The 16,618-nt window shown below is 47.6% G+C and overlaps 2 protein-coding genes across 5 annotated transcripts in view; one reads left to right on the plus strand and one right to left on the minus strand.

Annotated features, from left to right (window-relative positions):
* RBM15B (RNA binding motif protein 15B) lies at positions 3–3,244 on the plus strand (the record flags this gene model as incomplete). Its single annotated transcript, XM_021409636.1, has 1 exon — positions 3–3,244. A coding segment is annotated over one exon (2,313 nt), but the record flags the coding sequence as incomplete, so codon positions are not given.
* The window catches only part of DCAF1 (DDB1 and CUL4 associated factor 1), a 50,709-nt gene continuing 42,468 nt past the window's right edge, over positions 8,378–16,618 (minus strand). For 3 of the 4 annotated variants that reach the window (XM_021409232.1, XM_021409233.1, XM_021409235.1), the window contains 2 exons: positions 12,446–12,701; positions 8,378–8,843 (listed from right to left, as the gene is read on the minus strand). In XM_021409232.1, coding sequence (XP_021264907.1) covers positions 8,785–8,843; positions 12,446–12,701 — 315 coding nt within the window. In that variant the 3' untranslated portion in view covers positions 8,378–8,784. Of the gene's footprint in view, positions 8,844–9,730; positions 9,787–12,445; positions 12,702–16,618 lie in introns of all 4 variants that reach the window. The other variant, XM_021409234.1, reaches the window with a different exon arrangement.

Below are 16,618 nucleotides of genomic sequence, written 5' to 3' on the forward strand. Positions count from 1 at the left end.
CGCCGCCGGGGGCCGCGCCCTCGCTGCTGCTGGCGCCGCTGGGGGGCTCGGCGGGGCTGGCCGGGGAGCCGCCCGGCTCCTGTGAGTACAAGACGCTGCTGGTGAGCGGGCTGAGCGCGGCCCTGCCCGACCAGCTGCTGGAGGACGGGCTGTTCCGCCTCTTCCAGCGCTTCGCGGGGGGGGGCGCCGGGGACATCAGCGTCAAGCTCTCCCACACGCCCGAGCTCGGCCGCGTCGCCTACGTCAACTTCCGACACCCCGGGGACGCCCGCGACGCCCGCCGGCACGCCCGGGCCCGCCAGCTGCTCCTCTACGACCGGCCGCTCAAGGTGGAGCCGGTGTACCTGCGCGGGGGCCGCAGGAGCCGCACGCCGCCCCCCGCGCCCTCGCCGGAGCCCCTGGGCTACCTGCCGCCCCTCCACGGCGCCTACCAGTACAAGCAGCGGTCGCTTTCGCCCGTCACCAGCCCCTTGCTGCGGGAGCCGCGGCCCCGGCACGCGCACGCCGCCGCCGCCGCCTTCGCGTTGGAAGCCGCCGCCATCGGGCTCTCCCGGGAGCGGGAGCGGGCGCTGGATTACTATGGGCTGTATGACGAGCGCGGCCGGCCCTACAGCTACCCCATCGTGGCCGAGGAAGACCTGATGCCGGAGGACGATCAGAGAGCCACCCGCAACCTCTTCATCGGCAACTTGGACCACAACGTCTCGGAGGTGGAGCTGAGACGCGCCTTCGAGAAGTACGGCATCATCGAAGAAGTGGTGATCAAGCGCCCTGCCCGCGGCCAAGGTGGGGCTTACGCTTTCCTCAAGTTCCAAAACTTAGACATGGCGCATCGGGCCAAGGTCGCGATGTCGGGCCGCGTTGTCGGCAGGAACCCTATCAAAATCGGCTACGGTAAAGCCAACCCTACTACCCGGCTGTGGGTGGGTGGGCTTGGTCCGAGTACTTCCCTGGCTGCCCTGGCGAGGGAGTTTGACCGCTTTGGCAGCATCAGGACTATTGACTATGTGAAGGGAGACAGTTTTGCCTATATCCAGTACGAAAGCTTGGATGCTGCCCAGGCCGCCTGCGCGCAGATGAGAGGCTTTCCCTTGGGCGGGCCGGAGAGGAGACTTCGCGTGGATTTTGCCAAAGCAGAAGAGACGAGATACCCGCAGCAGTACCAGCCTGCACCTCTCCCCGTGCACTACGAACTGCTCGCCGATGGCTATAGCAGACACAGAAGCCTAGAGCAAGACTTGAGGGTGCGAGATAGGACTCCTCCACATCTCCTGTACTCGGACAGAGACAGGAGCTTTGCAGAGGCAGACTGGGCCAGTCCTGCCAAAAACGCTGAACGCAGAAACAACTTGGAGAGCTACAGCCGGTCAGTGCGTAGCCGCAGCGGAGAGCGCTGGGCCAGCGACAGCGATCGCGCTGTGCCCAAACTGTGGGAAGAGAGGCGGAAACGCCGGAGCCTTTCCAGTGACCGCGGGAGGACTACTCACTCGCCTTACGAGGACAGAAGCAGGACAAAGGCCAGTGGGCCAGCTTCAGACCGCAGCCCGGAGCGGGCTCGCAAAGAGAATCACACTACAGAATCCGGAACTGAGAAAGAACAGAGTAACTCCCTTCAGAACAATCGTCACGCGACTGAGGAGAAACCCCATCGTGAGGCATCCGATGCTCCGCAGCCTAAAAAAAGGGACAGCGAACGCAATCATCGAACTGGTGAACCAGAATCAAAAACTCACGAGGAGCCAAAATCCGAGACCAAAAAGTTAAAGAATTTGTCGGAATACGCTCAGACGCTGCAGCTCGCTTGGAACGGGCTTCTCGTGCTAAAAAACAGCTGCTTCCCCACGTCTATGCACATCCTGGAGGGAGACCTCGGTGTCATCAACGGACTCCTCAAAGACCATTCGTCTGGTGGGAAGCTCACGCAGCTCAAAATCGCTCAGAGACTTCGGCTCGACCAGCCCAAGCTGGATGAGGTGACTCGCCGTATCAAACAAGGCAGCCCCAACGGCTACGCCGTGCTCCTGGCGACGCAGTCCGCCCCGGGCGGCGCGGGGGCCGAGGGCTCCTTCCCCGTGGTCGAGCCCGGCTTGCAGCGACGGCTGCTCAGGAATCTGGTCTCCTACTTGAAACAGAAGCAGGCTGCTGGGGTTATCAGCCTGCCCGTGGGAGGAGCGAAGGGCAGAGACAGCACAGGCATGCTTTACGCGTTCCCTCCTTGTGAATTCTCTCAGCAGTACCTCCAGTCAGCACTAAGGACATTGGGGAAGTTGGAAGAAGAACATATGGTGATAGTTATAGTCAAAGACACTGCCTAGCCCACACTGTCTTTTCAAATTCCATGTTTTCTTTGTGTGTCACACGACCCCGTTGTTTTTAAGGCCAATCGTTTTGGTGGAGGCTCAGAACACCTCAACCAAAGTGCTAAGATTTTTAGTTTCTAATTAATTTTAATACCATTTAAATAGAGCCCATTTCATTCGTTTTTAATATGTGACACTGTCCGCTGTTGTTCTGTATTTTTATTTTTTAACTGTATGAAAAAGTTGTCAGTAAAGCCTTGTTCACGGATGGATTTCTAAACTTGTGCGGTATCCTGGTTCTTAGGGCCCGGGAGCGCTGCTGCCCCGTGCTGCCCGGGGGCGGGGTGCCCAGCCCTGGCTCTCAGCCCCCAGCCTGCACCTCCTCAGTCTCTTTCTGGTGTCGTGCCAGGTGGGAGGGGAAGGGGGATTTGTCATTGTGCCCTATGAGAGACTGAAAGGTTGGTCTTTTTTTTTTTTTTTTTTTTTTTTTGCCCGGTTGCTTTTTATTTCACAGATTTAAGTCTTATTGCATTTCTGTCGTTACTCCGTTTGAAGATAGGTGCTTCCATGGGAGCAAAACCTGACTGGAAATAGAAATGTTTTTTTATACACACACACAAAAAGTAATGAATTGCAGTTGATACTTGGGGGAAAAGTTTGGTATTAAGGAGTGAATTCTGTAGCCAATTCTGTGAGGTCTGAGAGCACCTCAGCAAAACAGATGAGGCCTGACGTTCCTGGTTGGTGTAAAAGGAGAAAGAAATCAAGCAGGAGAAAAAAAATCATCGAAAGGGGAACCCTCTTGGGCCTGTATTAGATGCAGACAAGCAAATAAAGGGCACCAGGTTGTTTTGTGAACTGTAGGTGCCCTTTTGTGTGGCCATCATCATGTTGCACTATCTGAAATCCTTTATTGCAAGATAAACTGCAAAGGTTTCTGTTTGTTTGTTTGTTTGTTTCTTAAGTTAAAACTTATTTGCAAAGTTGCAAAAAATAGAACCAACTCTGGCTGCCACCTGGAAGCACGGCGTGGCAGCACGAGCAAGCTGCCTGCAGAGCAAAACCAGGCACTGAACCGAGGTGGGTCCTCGGCCTTTTCTGTGGCGTGAGACAGCTGCAGCAGAGCCAGGACGTGTGCGGGGCCGGGTTCTCGGGGACTTTTAAGGCTGTACCTATTTATTTCAACTCTGAGTTAAAATCCGCACTACTCAGCTTGGGGATTTTTTATCATTATTATTTTTAAAAAAATCGTGCCTATAGATTTTAGGAGGCTTACGGGAAATTGTGTGGCATTAAAAACACTGCGTTTTGAACTTCCTTTCAATTTGCAGGGATTTTTTGGTTTTGTTTTTGTTCGGTGGTTTAAGCTTTGGTGGTAAGCAAGCAAACAAAATCCTGGGGGAGCCAGAGCCAGGGTCTTTCTTCCTTGCGATGAACTGTGGGCGAGCAGACTCGCCTGCTGCCAAGGGCCGCTCAGGGCTGTGCCCGCAGCTGGGAGCAGCGGGTGAACCCCGCACAGCCAGGAGCGTAACTCAGCTTCATGACACTTCTCCTCGCGTTTAATTCTCAACCCTGCAGTTTCACAGTAGGGACATCAGCAGCTTAATTTAATAATGATGTACTGGTATCAACAATTACGGTTACGGGGTTGTTTGCTTTTTTTTTTTTTTAACCTTTTAAGAGTGTGACCATATTAAAAGCAAAACTAATGAGTTAGCGTGCTCATGAGGGGATATTTCACTTGAGTGTCTGTATCCCCGAAAATACGGTTATCCTAAGGGCCTGAGAGCAGTGCCAAGAGTCTGACTGTGCCGAGCAGGCTTGCAGCAGTCACAAGCTGTGTGGCTAGGCTGGCTGCACTGGGCAGCACAGCAGTACCCCAGGGCACAGGGTCGCTGGACTGCTCCTGGTGTTACATGGTGACAGGGACGCTGACGTTTCACCCTGTGACCTAGTCCCCACCTCTGTTGTAATGTAGGCAGTGCCAGATGTCACTGTGTAACCCCTAAGTGTTATCTGAAACCAAGTGCTATTAAATGCCCGGTATGGCCAGAGTCAGTGTGACTCAGAGCTTTTTGTCAGAGAGCACCCTGTGTGGTGGTCATGTCCCCACTGCCACAGCAGAGCGTGCGGTGGAGCCCTGACAAGTGCCTGATGGCTTCTGGAATGGCAGAAGCTGCAAGTCTCTGATAACAGAGCCAGGGAACCACTACAGATACCCAATATCTTCCACTTTCCTTTTGAGACAAGTAAATAATAGCGTAGGGTTTGGGTTGTTTTATAAGTTGGGCAGAGGGGAACCTTATGAGGTTCAAGAAGGGTACGTGCAGGGTCCTACAGCTGGGGAGGGGCTGAGCTGCTGCAGAGGAGCCCTGCAGAGAAGGACCTGGGGTCCTGGTGGGCAGCAGGTTGGCCGTGAGCCAGCAGCGTGCCCTTGCGGCCAAGAAGGCCGATGGTACCCGAGGGTGCACTACAAAGAGCGGGGCCAGAAGGTGAGGGAGGTGATCCTCCCCTCTGCTCTGCCCTGGTGAAGACACAGCTGGAGTGCTGTGTCCAGTCCCAGGCTCCTCAGTGCACAAAAGACAGGGAACTGCTGGAGAGAGTCCAGAGGAGGGCAACAAAGATGGTTAAGGGCCCGGAGCGTCTCCCTCGTGAGGAAAGTCTGAGAGTCCCGGGGCTGGTCAGCCTGGAGAAGATCTCATCAATGTTTATAAATACCTCATGAGCAGAAGTCAAGCAGAGGGAGCCAGGCTTTTTTCAGCAGCGCCCAGTGACAGGACAAGGAGCAATAGGCACAAAGTGGAACATAGGAAGTCCCATACAAACACAAAAAGTTTTTTGGGGGGGTTGCGGAGCCCTGGAACAGGCTGCCCAAAGAGGCTGTGGAGTCTCCTTCTCTAGAGATATTCTAGACTCACCTGGATGCGTTCCTGTGTGACCTGCTGTAGGGAACCTGCTCGAGCAGTGGGTTGGTCTGGGGGATCTCCAGAGGTTTCTTCAACCTGCTATGATTCTGTGATTTTGGTGAATACAAGCTTTGGGTTGTGAGAAATGTTCTCATGTCGGGATTTCTCTTTCCAGTGAAGGGGCTGTCTGGTGCAAGCATGAGTACACGAGCGGTTGACCAAAAACTCCCCCTCCTACAAACGACTACGTGTGAGAATTTGGAGAATACAAGGAAAAGCCGTGAGAGAAGCAGCACCAGCTCTCTAGCTTGATGACCCGAGCATCCCAGCCCTCAGGACGCCAGAGAGCCGCAGCCATTGCGTCACTAGTTGGGCTGTGCTGAGGCTGACGGCCCCTGTGGGCTGAGCAGCACCTGCTGGAATGGCCTCAGCCAGTCTCATCCCCTCATGCACATCCTGACCCCAGCTGAGGGAAACAGGCCTGAATCCAGGTAGATAGTTACAACAAAATAATGCACTGTGAACCCAGGAGCAGTTCTGGGGAGTAGACAGGTGGCAGTGGTGGGGATCCAACTGGGAGCCCTGGGGCACCTGGTCGTAACAGCAGTGCTCTGAGTGGTGCTTGGGTTGTTCCTGGAGGCATGAGTGTCTCAAGGCCCTACACTTGTTGCATAACCTTACTGCAACAGGGCACGGAGCTGTGTCTGTGGGCAAATGGGGAGGGAGGGGGGGTCCAAGAGCATTAGTGTTCAAACTGAGTAGCATCTTCTTTTTCAGCACCTGTTCAGTAAATTCCCTGGCTTATACCACTGCTTCTAACATCAGTGGTTTGCTGTCTTTCTTTTATCCAAAAGAGCCACGGCCCAGCTCACCTTCTTGCCCCAGCACTCCTGTTGCTGTGCTGTGAGTGCGTGCTCCACTGCCCTGTGCTGCAGCACAGGGAGGCAGAGCCATGCCCCAGGGCTGGGTCAGTGTGTGTTTGACAGCACAGGCTGGGGCTCAACCACACCTCACAGAAGCAGGACACACACACAGGAAGGCCAAGCGCAGCACAGCACAGGGCCCAAGCCTGATGTGGGGGCTGTGAGCCAGGCTCTGCCACTCCAGCTGCAGCCGTGAGGCCCCAAGCCTACTCCCCTTGCATCCATTCACTACATATAGGGGGGAAGGGGAGGACTGTGGAAGGGAAGGATTGCATATGTACTTACAGTGGCCCTGTTTCAAGGCAGATCTTATAAATAGGAGTTCTATAATGTCTGAATGTCTGTCTCCTGCTAGACATTTCATTCCTGTCTCATAAAAATAGTTGGCAAATTGTTCCAAGGTAGCAACAGATGCAGATGGTTACAGCTGTGGTGTAAGGCCAGAACAATATGGACAGCTGGCACAACATCTCCTTTCAGTAGTAGTAGAACTTCATATTTTTTTTCCTCTCCTCCCGAGCAGCACATTCTTAAATAAAGTTGTATAAGATGTGTTTTGATAAGGTAGAGGCTGACTTCCACAGCTGCTGGATGGCGGATCCAGTTTTCAACTCCCTATCTACTCAGAACGTTGCTCCAATGGCTGGTCTTAAATGCTGTAGTAATCGCAACTTGTTCATCTTTATAGGCACTGTAGAGTGCAATTATCCATTAAAAGCTGCAGCAGAACCCTCTCTTTTCAATTATTAACAAGCATTCCTGGGGAAGTGCATTAAGCAGATGCAGTGCTGGAAGGAAGGAAAGCTATCCCTTCTCTTGGTTAAAAAGGAGGTTCTTCCTCTTTGAACAATGACTCCTTCAGCTTTAGTTGAAATGAGCACTGTTTGTTGTGGGAAACATGATGTAGTGTCAAGGAGTGAGAAGCCTCCAGCTCCCTGCTCTGCCTCAAACTCTATTCTGAAAGTGGCCAAAACAGAGAAAGGGTAAAAAGTTGAGTGGATATTCTCTGAACACCTGAGCATAAAGAATGCATTCAAGTGGCCTTGTCCAAGCAATTGAAAAGCACACTTACCTTTCAGCTTCAACTCACAGCACTGAGCTGTAGTTGAGTGTTTGATTTAACTGCGTGGCACACAACTGAATTTTTTTCCCCCTCTACAAAGGACAGGGTCCATTGTCATGTATGAGAAGGAGCACCTCATTTGCCTTCCACCAGCACAACCACAAGGCATCCTAGGTAATGCCATCCACAGCTGCTGCCTTCTGACACACAGCAGCAAGGCACTGAGCTCCCTGCCCTTCCTGCAACTGAGCTGCAGACTGGATATTCCAGTGCACTTTCAGAGGACACCAGCAGCACTCCCTGCTCACATACCATGCAGTGAAAATGCAGTGCTGTGCTGCCTGAAAACCCAGCAGAAAATTCAAGGCTGGCAGGCAAGCTGACATGGCAAATTTGAACCCATGGGCAAGATGTCCTGCAGGTCTGGGAGTCCTTGCAGACCAGAGCAGTGGGTGGAGCCTGTGCCCTCTGAAATCTCAGCCCTTGTTTTCTCTGCCCTTTATTGCAGCTGGGCCAGTAGCTACACCTAGCTGCAATCCTGCACAGGGCCACGCTCTGCTGATGGGCAGAGTGCTGCTTCTGTATGGGTGGCAGAGGAATGCATGGCAACAGCTCACGGCCATAAACAGAGACAGGACTTGTATTTGATTTTTTAATAAATACACTTTACATTAAAGAAAAAGGCCTTCAATTTGCAGTTTCCACACAGAGGGCAAAAAGGGAAGAAAAAAAAAAAAGATTAAAAAACTGTAACCACAAAGGGTAGAAGGGGAGAAAGAGGGCTCAAACTTTAATCCCAGATTCCCACGTCCTCAGAAACACTAGGCTCCAATTAGGGCAAGCCAGGCTTTCTATCAGCCTCGCAGAGAGCTGGTATCACAGCGAGAATCTCTGCTTCATACAGCCTGTTCATTCAGTTACCAGACACCCCCAGGACTCTTCCCTGGAGGACCACTTCACCTGAAACACAGAGACCTTGCAGGTGGCAACACCTGTTGTGTTTTTAAAAAATAAAATCATATTTAAAATAAAAATATTCTCATTCCTCAACAATTTTAGAAACAACAATCCTCTTATTTCATTTAGTAGTTGCATAAAAATGCCTCTCTTTAAATTTTAAACAATTTGTTTCCCCCAAACCTACCCCACGGTAATAAGGTACTACAGGAATACAAAGTTCATCAGTTCATTCCCTCTTCACTAGAACACCTGCCTTTTTTTTTTGTTTTTGTTTTATATAAAACTATTTCTGTTCTTTAGGAAAGAACTTTATACAAAGAAAATATATTGTGAAATATCTTCAGAAGTTTTCTTGAAGAGGAGAGTCATCTCAGCCTAAAATAAAAAATAAAAAAAAAAAAAAGGCAGAGAGAAAAAGAGGCCTAACCCCAGGTCTCTTTATTGTAGAGCTTCAGACTTTGCTCCGAGCCTCAAACTGACTCAAACCAACACAGCGGATGAGCTGGAGTTCCTCAGGTTTTCCCAGGAGCAAAAGGGTTGGGGTGCTCAGAATCCGTTTCCAATTTGGTCTCTGGTCTTCTGCTGGGAAGGGAGTGTCTCCTCCTGGCAACACCCCGCCTAAGACTCGCTCCTCACTCGTTCAGAGTCAAGATTATGTCATCTTCCAAGTCGGAGTTATCGGAGCTGTCGGCTGAAAAGGAGACACGTAGGTTATGTTCAGTGAGCGGACAGCCAGCAGGGCAGCTGAGCAAGGCAGTAACTCATAAGAGATGGCCACCAGCTGCTCGGGACCAGCAGCACCTCAGCAACGAGGAAGGCAGCTAGCACTGTTAATGCATTTAAAAATCAATCAAAAGCAGTTAGCAAATCTACACCAGAGCTTTTTTCCTCCCTGTTAAGCAGAGGGAGAAGAGGACAGCAGCAGCTCTAGCAAGTGCAGTTTCTGTTAGCTGGCAGTATTTTCCCATGACAAGATAGAAGGATGCCAGCAGGAAGTTACCTGCACACGAGCTGCCTGCACAACTTAGTGTGCCCATCTAAAAGCCATCGTGCTGCGTCCACCCCACAGCTCTTAGTGCTGGAGGCTGGACAGTCACTTCTCACAGCTGTTATTTCAAAGCAAGTTTGACAGTTCCGCCAATCCGATGTGGTGAAGTGTGCCCCCTGTATAATGTTCATGGAGCTAATTCATTACACAGCAAGCTGGACCCAGGCTCCTTCAGCATTAGGTTCTTATTGGCCTGATGGTCCCGGCAGCACAGAACAGAACAGTGGGAGACCTCCCCACAGAAAGAGAAGCAATCTATGCACTCAAAACTAGCACCTTCCTCTAGCAGCCCAAAGGTTACTGTATATTCATTTAACTACATGACCCTCATTAATGCCGACCCATTGCCTGTTTCTGAACATTGTGCTTTTGCTGGTTTTCTTCCCTGTAGTACACGACGAGAGCATGAAAGGATTTGCCAGAAGCAGTCACACAAACGCTCTTGCTTTTTAACAGAAAATCTCTCCTCCCTCAGTTGTACAAGAGGGAAGCAGTAGCAGCTCTGGCAGCGAGGAAACCTCCTGCCTTACCTTGGAGATGACGATGGTTCTGGTTCTTATGTGAATTCATTGGATGCTGCAGTTAACTAGGTTTTAAAAATAGTTAGGAAAAAAAAAAGACACCAAGACTTTCTTTTAGCCATCTCAGCTATACTGGATCTCTAAAATGCCTGTTAAGGTAAGCAAGGCCTTCTGGAACATTCAACATTCTCAGATGATTTCCTTAAGGAAAAAAAAAAATCACAGGCAAGCAGCAGAGGGCACAAACCCTTTCCCCCAACCCTCTTCTCTGAGGAAGCTTCTAACAAGGAAGAGAAAAATGGAATGCCCAAGTTGAAGATAATTATCCCACACCACACTGGCAATCTGTACAGACAGCTGACTGCTGGAGTATCCTGCAGACTCCTTCCCCAGACCTACCAGAGGACTTCACAGGAAGCTTGCCCTTTTGATTCAAAATTACTTGGAAATCAGCTGATCTTTCTGGCCTCAATTCTTCAGGTCTCCAATTCACCTAGTACTGGAGCCAGACTCATTCAAGAGTGTGGTATTTCCCCATGAAGAACAGGGGGAGGAGGGGCAATTGCTTCTGAACTGCTTAAAGAAGCTCCAGGGAAGGTACAGACTGCCCAGGAGCCTGTACTACTGAGAAGCAGGGCAAGAAACCACAGCTGCAGCACAGCAATGCTCCTCCTCATACTGCCAGGTGCTTTCCACTGTGACCAGACTCTAGTCTCACCTTCCATCACGCTGACTGTGAACTGAGAGGTCACCTGCACTCCCAGAGCAGTTATAGCAACACAAGGAGAGCTAGTAAACACCAGGAGCCACGCTTATGCAGTAAGAGGGAAAGAAGTACAAGGCAGATAACAATCCAGAAGCTCTGGAGAAGAGCAGCAGCTGAAAAAAAGTTGTTCTTACCTAACACCAGAGGAAAGTTTTGAAAAGGGACTTCCTAGCTCCTTACACTCCAGTCCACCACACATAACCTTACAGATGTGGAGCTCAAAATCAGAAGTAAATCTGATTGCAGTTAACTGCTTGGAAGAAGCTAACAAGACCTGACAGGAAACTGCCATTTTAGATTATAAAAGAAACTGATGAAACAAAGTCAGCCATGCTGCTGCAAGGCATCATCACAGATACTTGAATTCAGCACATTCCAAGGTGATTCCTCTCCTGGACGTGGAAGAAGCATGTGGAATTCTCATCTATCATACATATCCCCCATGTCCACTTCAAAAAAGACACCCCACTGGCCCACGAACAAGCTTCTGAAAGATGGGCACAGTGCACAAATTACTTTGGGCAAGATAAACAGACCTACCTGCTCTAAAGTGATAACAGTGGAGAAGCAAGACAAATTTATACTTACGAGTTTCTCCATGGACTGTTGCTGAAAAGGAAACAATCTCTCCTAAGGCATGAGAAAACAAAGCCACTCACTCTTGTTTCAGTCGTTCTTTGAATTATTTATTTTGAAGCACACCCACTGTTTGTTATGGAGATTCAACCAAAATAGAGAAAAACAAGGAGCTCTGCTGCAATACCAAATCCCATGTGGCTCTGTCCATTAACAATGTACATATGTGGCCATTTTGTAATCTGCAGAGCTCTGCAAAGCACACCTGAAGTAACAGTTAGGAAGCATTCAGTTTTGTTATGGGAACGCTATTGAAATTACTGCCCTGAACTGCTGCTCTGCTCTGCCCCCTGGACAATTCAAGTTCTAGCATTTTGGGAGCTCTCTTAGAGACACTGAGCCTTGCATCCTCTGCCAAAACTGAAGTGGAGTTGTATCAGCACTGGCACGCCAGCTAATGGGACATGCAGAAGTTATACACAACCCCAGAACATTGAGTGCAATACTCTTTTAGTGAATTTGAGCTATTTAAGTGTCCAATGTGATCCTGCGAACTATACCTACCATGCGAATCCCTTATCACCTCACACTAATTACTTATCTCTATCAGCCTCTTAAGTTAAGGGAACTATCTCATCCCCATGTCACAGCTTGGAACTTAAAGATTTAGCTTAGGGGAAAAAATAAAGAACAGAATCTGATGGCACAAATCCCAAGCCTGATGCTACATCTCACCATCTTTTTCTTGTGAAGCCTTTTTCCAAACTGAAATGCTAGATAAAGACTTCAGACCTTTCTTTCTTACACTCAGTCTCTGTTCAATTTTCAAGTCTCTGGATATATGCCAGAAAAAGAGAACAATTTCAATTTTATCTCAAAGTTATGTTAGCAACAGAAAAAAGAAGCAAAGTCAGAAATGACATGTTGACTTTGCACTTTAAGCAACTGCAAAAGACAAAGAACAGTGCCAAGGAGCAAAAAGGCTTCACTGTCCTTACAGGCACAAATAAGGCAGAGAAGACAAGTGAAGCGACAGGTTCAGCCAGCTTCCCCTCAAAGGGCAGGACAAGCAAGCGATCAGACAAGGCTTCTTCACATGTTTCTTGGCCTGCCTTTAAGATTTCACAAATGCACCTGGGAGCTCCTGAAGAAAGGAAATGCCTTCCTTTCCAGAACTCACTGAGTTGCTCTCTCAGATAACAACTGTTTTTACTGACTGATTGTTATGAGAGGCCATGGGTGAACAAGCATGATGTGCCGTGCCTTACGTACCAGTGAGGGGGAAAGTCAGCTAAGCGAATCCAGTCAGAGCTGCATGTTTGTCATGACATTAAACAGAGGACAAGGTCACCTCTGGTTACCAAGCTGGTAAAGGTACTTACTATCTCCAAGAATCAGCTCAACTTCCTCATCAGCATCGGAGTCTTCGTCTTCACCCTCATCACCCTCTTCCAGGAGGTTGGCAAGCTCCTCGTCGTCAGAGGGTGAAAAGTCATTTTCTCCGTCCTCGCCAGCATTCTCGTTGTTCTCATCCTCCTCTAACTCAGCCTCCAGCAGCTGGTCTGTATCTAGTTCATCAAGGTCATCTGTATCATCATCATCTTCATCATCATCTTCTTCCTCTTGCTCTTCTTCCTCCTACAAAGACAAAAGTAGTCCATTGTGGACATTAAAGCAAATGCAAAATGGAGTAAGAACAATTGAAGAAAGCACATCTATAGATTCTACTTCTCCCCACATCCAGATATCACCCATTATTACGTACAAACACTTTCTCTTTACAAGTACAGAATACTGCACATGCTGGATTGTTTGCAGGCCTGCAGAGTTTTACCTGCAAAAGGCTAGTGCAACACAGATACCACTGGGTCACGTTCCTCTTCAATACTCCCTATCAACATGTCACCATAATGCAGTCTTGAGAAGGACAAGCAGTAAAACCCAGTAATCCATGGCTTTGTTGCAGAAGACTAGCAAAGCGCTTTAGTTTCAACTGGATAAAAACTTCTCCTTCACATCAAATAGCATGCAGCATGGATATTCAGTCTCTCATCCTGATTTAAATGAGATGCAAAATGTAGCAAAAGATACTATCAGCCTATACCAATCCCTGAATCACTCAGCTGAAGATGCTTGACTTGCCCAAAGCAGCTCAAAATTTTCATCTCTGGCATTTATCTGTGGATCAAGAGCTTTCTTTTTCCTACTACTAAATCCTAAGAATTTGCATTCAATAAAGCAAGTTAATTTCTTCTTATACAGGCCAAATCCAGAATTTCATAACTAGCAGATAAAGCTGAGTGGGAAGAAGCCATTACAATCCTATCGTTCTTCCAGACAAATGAGAGGTTGAGAGTGCCAAGCTCCAGAAGGCCTCCAAGACTCAATGAAAGGGTTCAATACTTGTGCACATCTCCTCAAAGCCTTTTCTGTAACAGAATGCTCTCATGTGGCAGGAAGGCACCTCTCAAGTCTTTCCTGCCTTTGCCTTTGAACGTTATGAAGCAGTTAAGAAAGATAATTAGCAATCTACTACAAGGGTTAGTTTCGTCTTCAAGCTCGCTAGGCTCACACCGTTGCTTTAACTACTGCATTTTCAGATCCATAAAGCAAAAAGAGAAAGCCCTTACTTTAACACCCACTGCTCCATCTCCTTTTTCTTCTGTCAGTGCTATAGAAAAAAAACAACTACTACACAAATCCAACATTGGTCATAGGCAAAAGAAACGAGGAACATCAGAAAGTCTGGGCAAGTTCTATTGTCTCTCCCATTGCAACAGGCAGCCAACTCTCTTCTACTGACCTGAAGTGCCCGTTGTTTAAAACGGAGATTACAGAACAAAAATATCAGTTTGTTCCACACACTTTTCTTTCAGAAGGAGTTTACATTTAAAGTAAGATTATGACAGTCTGCGTGAAGGCCTGTGCTTATTTTTGGCAACTGGAAACATTACCTTGAGTCAATGAATTTTCAAAAGCACATTGCTTTTTGAATTGTATACATGCTGGGAGTGGGAATATCTTGCAGTTCACTGTTTTAAACTGCAGTGCTGTATTAAGCACAGTTTTTCTCCTTTCTAGTGAAATATACGCAACTAAACATAAAGCCTTAATAACTTTTGGTTTTGTTCCATGTAATGTCAGCACAGAGACCAATGTCTTAAACTTTATTACACTATTCAGAATTTAAATACTGATTAAAAACTGAAAAGACATAGGAGTTTGTTTTCCTTTTTCAGTCTCTAAACCTTGAATCTACAAAGGAGGAGACCAACTCATTTTAAAAGCTTGGAAAAAACAAAGCCAGGTTTTTCAGTATCTAGAGATAGAGGCGCAGAACTGTAGACATTAAGAAAAAACAATATGGTCTGTGAGATTCATTTAAAGTTTGTGTAGTCGAAGCCTAAAGGATTCTGAAAAAGTGTTGTATCAACATTGTAATTCAAGCTTAAGGCAAGACATAGTAATAGCATCATTTAACTACGGAATGGAGCAACATTTGTAGGAAACTAAAGATTTGTTTTGGCTAGAGAATTACCAAGAAAGGATACATCTGGGTACCAACTTTGAAGGATCATACCAACCAATGAGGAAAAGCCCCTCATGAAAATACAAATAGGTACAGAATGCTTGATAACTGAAATCAATGCTTTCTTCTTTCCAATCTAAATTACTTATCTGAAGCACACAATCAAAATCCAGCCATATTCATTAAAAACCACCTAAACACAATAAAATCAGATCTTAATGGTACCCATTCTAGGTGAAGCAGAACCAGAAAATAATGTGAAAGCCACATCTCAGGAAGTCACATCTGCATGTGCCAGAAACAGCGCTGCATAACGTGTTCATTGCAGATTATTTCTGAACTGAATGCCACGGATCACCGTTCAAGAGGAGTGAAACTGCACTTAGTCATGTGTTAATGGACACAAGCAGGAGCCAGGAAGCCGTGGTGCTTCTGCTAAGTAACAGGCAGATTAATCCTGCATTAGTTTCCAAGCAATCTCCAAGCACAAACCTGCAGACACACGGTGATACTCCAGGCTGCAACACAAGGCTTGCACGTGGTGAGACATCTCTCGGGAAAGCACACCGACCTTCTGCTCCCAGACCCAAGCTGTGGGACATGCAGCTGAGGAAGACTTCACCTCGTACTTCCCCACACCCAGCACTACCATCTGTAAATGACTTTCAGTCTACTGATGGATATTGAGGCTGCAGCCTCATCAGATACCACAACTGTCTCACATACGGGATCCACACGCAGATAAGAACAGCATGTCTTCACTTCTGACTCATACATGTATACCGGCAAAGAACTGTGAAAAAACCTCGTGCAATGTCACAAGGAAGACAGACAGGACAGTTATTCCAAATCACATCTGAATTTGTCACAGAGAAATCTGCAAAGCATGCTCCTATCTCGTTAGCAGTTCCCAAGGGCCTTGGGCAACGGCACAGGCACTGCTAGAAAGAAGAACCAGCACACGCCTGTGCAAAGCAAGCACCTGTACTCCAACAGCGAAGACAAAACTGACCCAAAGCACACAGGGGTCAGCATACTCCACATTATTAAAACAAACAAGAAAAAACAATCAGAAAACACCACCACAAGATCAAGGAACTGTTTTCGCCATCATTAAGTCCCCTGGATGCCTGAAGATATCCCTCTGTTTGGGCTCTTCATAAAAGCTGCTGAGCTCAGGACTTGAAACGTTCCTGTCGTGCTCACATCCTGCTCCGCCTCTTTAGAGAATCTCTCCTCTCCAGCAGTCACTACTTAAGAGCTGCCAGTTACCTTTATCTTTCCAGATAGTGTAAGTGGAGTATTGTGGAATCAAACCGATCATCTTATAACCTTCCCTCTGGAAAACATTTTACCTCGCTAGCAGCACTCTGACTCACTGCCTGGCACTTGTGGGACTGCTCTGCTGCCAGGTGACCTGTTATTACAGTACAGCCATACCAGGACCCAGCAGGCTTACTTAACACTCCCAGCCTGAGGCTACGATGAAGAAAGGAAGATCTAACACTCCCTTTTAAGTAGAGAGGCAACATCAGAGGGACACGATGGAGCCCAGCTTCGCTGCCTGCTTTAGTTACAACCATTCTGATGCATTAACTGCTTGTAAATACTTAAATTAAGGATTAACTTAAGGGAGCCTTACCTTGATAGTTAGATGCAAAGAGTGGATAAGTTTAAACTACAGTACCCGGTGATCTCTAATGAGACTCAAATTCATAACTACATATTCTATTGGTATTAGGTTTTATATATATGTATAGTATATCTATATATAGTATTAGAATTGCATATATAATATAGAGAATACATGTGTATATATATATTTATATCTAAAAAATACATACATATAAAAGAGTGATTATAAATACTAGGTTTTTTCAGTGTAATTTTCACAATACCATACCAGTGATATTCTTCATAATGACCAGCATATAGAAATGTCACCACACAAAAGCTGCAGTGCAGAAGTCACTACAGTAGCCATTCACCTGGATGGCCAACTCTTTCTATTCTTCATGAACAGAGA

The sequence above is a fragment of the Numida meleagris genome, chromosome 11, assembly GCF_002078875.1.
Source record: "Numida meleagris isolate 19003 breed g44 Domestic line chromosome 11, NumMel1.0, whole genome shotgun sequence".
NCBI classification, from domain to species: domain Eukaryota; kingdom Metazoa; phylum Chordata; class Aves; order Galliformes; family Numididae; genus Numida; species Numida meleagris.